Raw genomic sequence first — 7,798 nt, forward strand, 5'->3', positions numbered from 1 at the left:
GCAGACAGAGAAGCATACAGCTCCATGCCCTGAGAAGTTAAAGTGATTGCTTAGGAGCCAGAGGTGCTCAGGTTAGAGGCTGTCAGCTGGGTTCTGAGTGCTAAAAGCCTGGTACTCAGTTGATGGAGAAGTCCGGATCAAAGCCCCAGCAACTAGTGGAGGGGTGGTTGGAAACCGCCAGGACCCATGAATGTTGGAGTTTGGTTGTCTAGACCCTCGATTTTAAGAATCAGCAGTCTCTCACTTGTTGCCTTCTCCTTTCTGAAGTCTTGGCCATCTTCTCTCATCTTCTCTGTATTTCCACTATTGCTCATCTGTTCCCTGCCACTGGCCACTCACTGGAAACCCCTTCAAGAACTGCTGCCATTGAGCCATGATGGTTTCTGCCTTTATTATCACTCTCAATCATGTCACCAGCTTAGCCTGCCCAAATTAGGACACAAAAGAAATCACAAGTAGGAAAAAAAAGAAGATTCAAAGAAGCCTTTTTTTTGGGGGGGGGGGGTGTCTAATGTTGCAATACCAAGGGCATTGTAGGAAGACAATGCCTGGCTGACTCAAAGTGTGAGCTGACTAGGTTGCTTATAGCACCAGCGAAGGGGAGTGAGCCATGAAAATGAAGGCTTTATTTGCACCAGTTACAGCCCAGCTTTCAGGCCCATCAGTCACTGGCTTCTTGCTGAGTTATGGAGGCAAGAGAGTTCCCTCTCCCATCTCCAGTGAAAAAGGCTGCAGGGCCATCTGAAGTTCCCAGAGGCTGCTAGGCTGGGCTGCTGCCTTCTGCGGCCAGTGTGGGCTGTCTGGAAAGGTGGTGACTGAGACAAGCTCTCGTGGGTCAGGAGCTCCAACTTCATGTGTAATGAGCTTTACAGCAGGAGTGTCCTCAGGGTGATTGTCCAGTCTCTAAAGTAGCCAGGCCTCCGTGGTGGCAGTCTGGTTGGTTGCCAGAAAAGAGGGCAGCTCAGCTGCCAGCTGTCCACTCCGTGCTGTCTATCTGATGCCCTTTGAAGTTCTGAGTGGGGGATGGGTGAGGCAACCCGCTCCTTTCATATCTGCTTAAGAGGCAGAGAGAGGATTGCAATCTGAAGCTGGCCTGGGAAAAATTGTAAGACCTTGTCTAGAAACAAACTATAGTAAAAGGGCTGGGGATGTGTCTAACTCATGGCTTGCTTCCAGGGTTTTTTTGCATTCACAGAAGAGGAGAAAAAAGTAGGGTGCTTATAATGAAGACAGAAAGTGCAACACAAACTGAACCTCCCCAACACTTAAGGCTTCAGCTGCCCTGGGTCCAGTGGTTTAAGAGGCAGGTGGGGAGATCTCTTCACAGAGCCTCCTCTCCGGATAGGGCCTTCTATAGAAAAATCTCTGTACTTCCCTAGTACTTCTGAGGTTTCTTTTATGCCACAGTGCCATCTTAATCATTGTTCTGTGCCTAGCCACAGGACACTAAGCATGTCCCCACGGCTGTGCAGCCACCACTACCACCACCACTGTCTTCTCCAGGGCGTGCATTGCACTTGTAGCCTTGGCAAGGCCGACCACTCCCTGTGGGACAGCCGTGTAGGAGCCCCACTCTGTCAGAGCCAGTGTTGCATTTCTAAGTTCTGGAATCCAGTCTGAACTGAGCAAAGCCCCCTGGTGCCACCCCTCATGCCAGGCCGTGGGGGTGGGAGGGGCTCCTGTTCTGCCTTGCCTGCTCAGGCCTCCTGCTGTCTAACAGGATGTGGGGATGGGAGGGGTGCCCTTCCCAGCTCTGCCAGGACATGAGAAGGTAGCTAGAGATGGGTTTCATTGTTTGAATTAAAGATGGTAGAGGGGATGGAGCAGCTAGGGGGACAGGAAGGGAGAGAGGCAGCTATGAGATGCAACACAGAGATCCAGTGTTGTGCTTTGTATTTCTCCCTCTTTCTCCTCTTTGAGAACACTAGTTGGAGGCTGTGAGAATGAACAGACACCCCAGTTCCCCCGTGGTGATTTATCTCTGCCCCCTCTGTGCTCCTGATCCCACCTTGGGGTCCTCAACCCCAGGCATTAAGGGCAGCTCCAGACTCCTCTTTGGTGGAGGGACTTAGAACCTGGGCCAGGAGAGCCAGCCAGTTCCTCTCCGCTTCTGACACGAGCTGGTCCTATGCAGCTTCAGGCAAGTCCTCGAAGCAGTTGCACTGGCCCCCCCACCACCTGGGCAGGTGCACCCAGCTGCCTCCCCAGCCAAGTGGCTCAACCTGCTTCTTGTACTTCAACAGGACCAGGTCACAGAAGCCACTGGGCCTCTTTACATCCCCCTGGGCAGACTTTGCGAGGTTGTGGCCTCTTTGTGGGATGATGGAGTTGCTGCTGCAGAGCTGGGAGAGCCTTGTTGAGATGCCACCAGGGCGGGCAGCAAGAAAGGCAGGATGGGAGCCCCACCCCCAGTACAGGCCCCTCACCACACAGAACCCAGGGTAACACCAGCTTCTCTCTGCGACAGGTGACTGAGGAGGTCCACCGGCTGCTGAGGAGGTGTTCCTACCACTTCGTGTGCCGAGGCAAAGTCAGCGTCAAGGGCAAGGGGGAGATGCTGACATACTTTCTAGAAGGCAGGACTGATGGAAATGGCTCCCATACCCGGTCCCTTCGCCAGGAGCGGAAGATGTGTCCATATGGGAGGGCTGGGGGCCAGGCCAGACAGCCCCCACTGTGTCCTGCGGCCTGTCCCCCGATCCAAGCTGGCCTTCCCCCAGCCCCTGGTGGCCGGTACCTGTCACCTGTAGCAGCAGGAGAGGAGGCCTAGAGGAGCCCCTGCTGGCCTCTGGAGGGCATGCAGGACAAGAAGGCCACCCTGGTTCCAGCCAGGACCACAGGAGGTAGCTGGCTGGGCCAGAGAATGAGCATTGTTCAGGTGTGGCCCCAGAGCCAATGAGAGACAAGCCCGTGCCACCCACTCAGGGTTAGAGAGAGCCCTGTCTCTTTCCAGAGGCCCTGCCAGGCCTGGCCAGTGTCGGCAATGGCATCAGGACCTTCAGCTTGTCTGCAGGGTCACTGAAAGAGTTGTGGAGGTCCGGCTGGTGGGGAGATGTAGGACCCTGCCATGAATGAGCCCCAAGCTAGGGCCCCACTAACTTGCTCACAGTGGGGTTCGGCAGGCGCCAGGTCTGGGCAACAGCTGCAAGAGCCAGGCTGGGAAGTCAGCCCCACAGGGCAGGGCCAGGAGGCGCCGGGCTGGTCTTAGGAAAGGACAGTTTGAGAAGAATTGCAAAGTTGCCTCTCACTGCATAGAGAGTGAAGCTGCTGGCTTTTCTCGAGCAGTATTTTCCTTAGAGCCAGAGGCAGGTCTTCTGGAATCCTCAGGGGCCCCACAGCCCCTCCACCTTCCAAGCCAGCACCCACTGCTGGTCTGCCTGCCCCTTCTCCTGACTCCAACCCCCAGCCCCATCGGCCAGCTCTCAGCTTCCGTGACAGCCAGGCCGTCCTTTCCCTGTGCCCACACCACGTGTCCAAGGAGAGGAGGTGGAGCACCGCATCTTGCCTTTCTCTGGTGTCTTGGATCCTAAGTGACGAGCAAGAATCAAGGCTTCATATATGTTGACTTCAAGTGACTGTCACACCCATGAGCCAGTTCCCTTGGTGCAAGAGGCCATTGCTCCAGTAGGATTGGGCCATCTGGTCCTTAGTCCAGCCTGTTCCGGTGTGCAGGGCAAATGGCTTCAGGGGATCCTCCCATTCGTGTTTCCTGGTGATTGCAAAGGAGGACACAGGATGTTGGAGATGGGTGTCCAGGAAAGCTGGTGGAAAAGCCAGGCTCCTGGAGACCTCTGACCACACGTGCTGAGAGAAAGGCATCTGGGAATAGGATGGGGGAAGGCTCTGGGCAAGTGTGTCAGCAAGGGATTGTCTAACAGTTGGCCAGAAGGATTTATGGGGAGTAGACAGGCTTGAACCCTGCCTTGTGCATGTCTATGTGAGGTCCTTCTCCTTTTTCTTCTGGTGGGGGGGGAGGACTACTGTCGGGAGGGGGGCCATTGTAGATCTTTAGAAGTGGTACAGAGCAATACCCACACTACTCTAGCAAGGCTGGTAGGTGATGGCCCCTGGCTGAGTTGTGTGACTGTTTAGGGTCAGCAAGGGCTCTGATCATGGTGGTGGCTTGGGTGGCTTTGCAGGTCAGCCAGCATCCTGATGCTTGGGGCAGGCTGAACCCCCGTGGGGTTCAGCAGAGGCCAGACAGGACAGGGTGAGGCAGTTGGGCAGGTGACAGCTGGAAGCTATGTTGATTGGGCTGTGAGGATTTTATTTATTCTCTCTCCAAGCGTGATTCCTCTCTTCATGCTTGGATCATGGCTGTGGCACCTCCTGAAAGAGGACTCTGACCTTCTCTGGCCTACCTTTTCTGCCTTTCTGGCATCTTCCCTTGGCCAGGACTCAAAGCTCATGGGCCAGAACCGTGCTGACCCACTCGGTCATTCCCACAGGCGTGGCTTCGGGGCCTCGCTCAGTGTCGGCATGCGCTGGCTCCCATGAATAGAGGACAGAGGAGCAGATGCTCTCGGGCCTCTGCTGTGCACAGACATCTGCTATAGGCTTGGCAGGAAGGCTCCCGGCAGCTTCAGGGGCTGCTGAGGACAGGCAGGAACGATGACCTGGGGTCTGAGTCTCAGGGCTGAGGCCCTGGCTGGCATCACCTGCCCCCGCGTACTGCTGTATCCTTGTCTTCAGGATGAATCCCTCAACCTTTTCTACCAGGACTTTCTCATCTGTCTGGTGTCCAGACTGGATGTGAAGCAGTCAACTCAGAGAGAAGCTCACCAAATGAGCAAGCGAGTGAGTGAGCATGCTGCAGGGTGAAGGTGAGGCTGGCCCTGGACCTGCAGGCCTCCTGCTGGACTGTGGTGCTGTCCCTGACCCAAAGCCATCCAGGAGAGCAGAGAGCCTTGAGTACAGTCTGGCCCTTGAGTAGCTCTTGGGGTGTGCAGGCAGGGGCAATAGTGGCCTCTGAAGAGGTCCACACTGTCGTCCTGGGCCTGCTGGGTGTGTGTAGTCACCGTCTACACAACTCTGTAGAGGAGCCTGAGGGTTAGGAGCATTAGGATAGGAGAGGAGCTTGAACCACCCAGTGGCTCACTGAAATCACATGGCTCTCAGATGTAGATGGGGCAGGGGATGGAGGATCAGGAGAGATTTAAAGCATACCCAGTCATGCACAGGACAGAGTGAAGATGAGGACAACCCCAGATAACATGGAAGCAGGAATGTGACTCCCACATCCATACAATGGATTCAGCAACCACATGAGTGAACAGGAGACAGGATCACCAGAGTCACCAGGTAGGAGCCCAGCTCTGGACTTGACCTGAGAGACTCCGAGCAGGGCTGGCTCCGCCATGCTGTGCCTGCCTGGGGCTCACTGCCCTGCCACACGTGAGCGCACCATCCTGAGGGCACATGGGGATGACAGCAAAGCCACCCAGGTGTGGCTGGAGCAAGAAGTCGCTGAGGACGTTGTGAAGCTCACGTTCCCCACCGCACAGCAGCCTTGGCAGACATCTCCATCATCAGCAGTTCCAAACCCTGCCTACTTCCTGTGAGGCCAGGAACCATATTTAGCCATAATGTTCCTTGGGGTTTGGGTGACAAACAGCTTCCTTTTTATTTGTGACAAAACTGTATTATATTGCCTTATTTATTTTTAATCCTGTACAATATTCATGTACAAATGTGATAGAGCCATTTGGGTAGGAGTCTCTCTAAATTATTTAAAGATGCTCTGTACATAGTGTGCCGATGACAGGTGCTGCCTGTTCACTTGTACCAAAAACCAGGAAAAGCCCGGCACCCACATCAGCCCCTGCTTGTTAGCCCTTGGGAAATGACCCTGCGTGTCCCCTGCATCCAGCATGCCTCCCGTGCCTGACAATGTAGAGTAGGAAAGCCCCACAATGCTTCCATGGGCTGTACCCCCCACAGCCTGTCCTTTCCTAGGGTGTTGGTGTCCTGTAGATGGATAACCCACACCTCCAGCAACCCAGTTGCCAGCCCATGCCCCTCAGACTCTCTTAAAGCCACCAGGGCTTCCGGACCCCTTCTGTCATAGAAGCAATAATTATAACTCTATACTGTAGAGATGAGTCTGGCCCAGCAGATTGGCAATGCAGAGTCCAGCCACGCATACAAGTTTGCTGTGGGGGCACTGCTGTCCCCGAAGCCCCTGTCTTCCCCCCTCAGTTTTGGGGACCACACTTGGTATCCCAGGCAGGTGAGCAGACTGAGTGGTTGGCCAGCCCTTGGCCAATCCTACGCTCTTGCTCAGTAGATGAAGGAAGCAGGGCACCCAGTCCTAAATCTGTTCCCATCCTTGACTCTCATTATGGCAAGGTGGTAAGCCACAGTTGGTCTTAGCAGAGCATGAATGGATTAACAGGGCAAGGCTTACCTCCAGTCTGCCATTTTCACCAACAGTGGGGTGATGGAAGCTGCTCTGGTAGAAAAGCCATCTAGATGAGGATGCTGTCTTCCGTGGTAGAGCCAGAGGGATTCCCGATCACCATGGAGAAGTCAAGGCCCGGGGCTGGGCTTGGCAGAACAATTTCCCATGATTCCCTGCCTTATTTGCATTTCCTAGAGAAGTTGTGCCCTGGTTCTGACAGCTGCCTGTGTGGGCTACTTTCATGACTACTTTAGAAGGAAGTAGTTGGGATTGATGGATCAAGGTGCCATGGAGGGGTCACCCTCATCTGTGACTATCTCCACCCCTCAGAAGGGTGGGGCTGGGACTCTCCACGTCCCTAGGATTTTAGTCACAACTGTACAGGGTTGTGTCTGATGAGAATGCAAGATTCATAAGACAGCTGTGCACCTTTTACCACGTGACAACATCCTGGGCAATCACAGGGCACACTCACATATATTTGTGCACCTAGCAACACTTGCCCAAGGAGGGATTGTGGAAGTACGTACTTCACATTCTGAAATCATGTTGATGGCTGTATAAAAAGGAATGCCAGAAATGGAGTTGCTTCCAATTTTGCAATGGCTTCAATATTTAAAACAAAATGTATAACTGCCCCCCTCCCCCCGCCCACACCTCATTTAGAGGTTATTGGATTTCAAACTGTTACGTTGGCTGCAGTCTGGAAGCCTAGATATTTGCACCTCTGGTTGGTTCTGGGCCATGGAGTATGTCTGCCCTTCCAGCCGCAGTTCACTCTGAAATCCACATGAAGAGTGTGAACTAGCAGTTGCTCATTTCTATTTAGAACTCCGGGTCTGAGAACAGGTAGGTGAAAACCTCGGTCTATTCCTATAGTATCTTGGGGCTTGTGTTTGCATGTGTGGCTTTTAGGCTGGGAGTTAGAAACTAACTACCAAGGGATTTCTTGCTGGAGAGTAGGTGGCCTAGAACTTGGCTGGCAAGATCAGAGCCACCTGGGCTGGCTCACGCTGAACTGGGAGGTAGCAGAGAGATGTCTCGCTCGAGGAACTGAGATGCTTAAGTGAATGTTTGTGCATGAATAATTCCATGTGGGCACCAGAAAGGAAATGCAGTGGCCAGGCATCCATAGCTAGCATAGTAGATATGGTAGGAATGGAATTGCTTGAGCCTCTCCTGACCCTGCACATCACCCAGTAAGTCGGCCAGAGCCAAATGGGCTGCGAGCAGTGTCTGAGTGGGAAGAATTAAGAGGAGACATTAAAGAGGACCCTGGGCTTGTGCAGTGGTTTCTCCCAGAGGACTCAGGTAATCTGCAGTCTCAAGCTGTTGGTGGGAGTGAGCCCAAGGACTTACTGGCTAACAGCAAAATCTTTAGCAACTGTGTTGATTTTG

The 7,798-nt window shown here is 53.8% G+C and overlaps 1 protein-coding gene across 1 annotated transcript in view; it reads left to right on the top strand.

Moving 5' to 3' along the window:
* The window catches only part of Adcy1 (adenylate cyclase 1), a 91,958-nt gene extending 88,829 nt beyond the window's left edge, over positions 1-3,129 (top strand). Inside the window, exon 20 of the mRNA XM_048337775.1 lies at positions 2,468-3,129. Coding sequence (XP_048193732.1) covers positions 2,468-2,770 — 303 coding nt within the window. The 3' untranslated portion in view covers positions 2,771-3,129. The remainder of the gene's footprint in view (positions 1-2,467) is intronic.
* The last annotated feature ends 4,669 nt before the right edge of the window (positions 3,130-7,798 follow it).

This window comes from Perognathus longimembris, chromosome 2 (assembly GCF_023159225.1).
Source record: "Perognathus longimembris pacificus isolate PPM17 chromosome 2, ASM2315922v1, whole genome shotgun sequence".
Classification (NCBI taxonomy): Eukaryota; Metazoa; Chordata; class Mammalia; order Rodentia; family Heteromyidae; genus Perognathus; species Perognathus longimembris.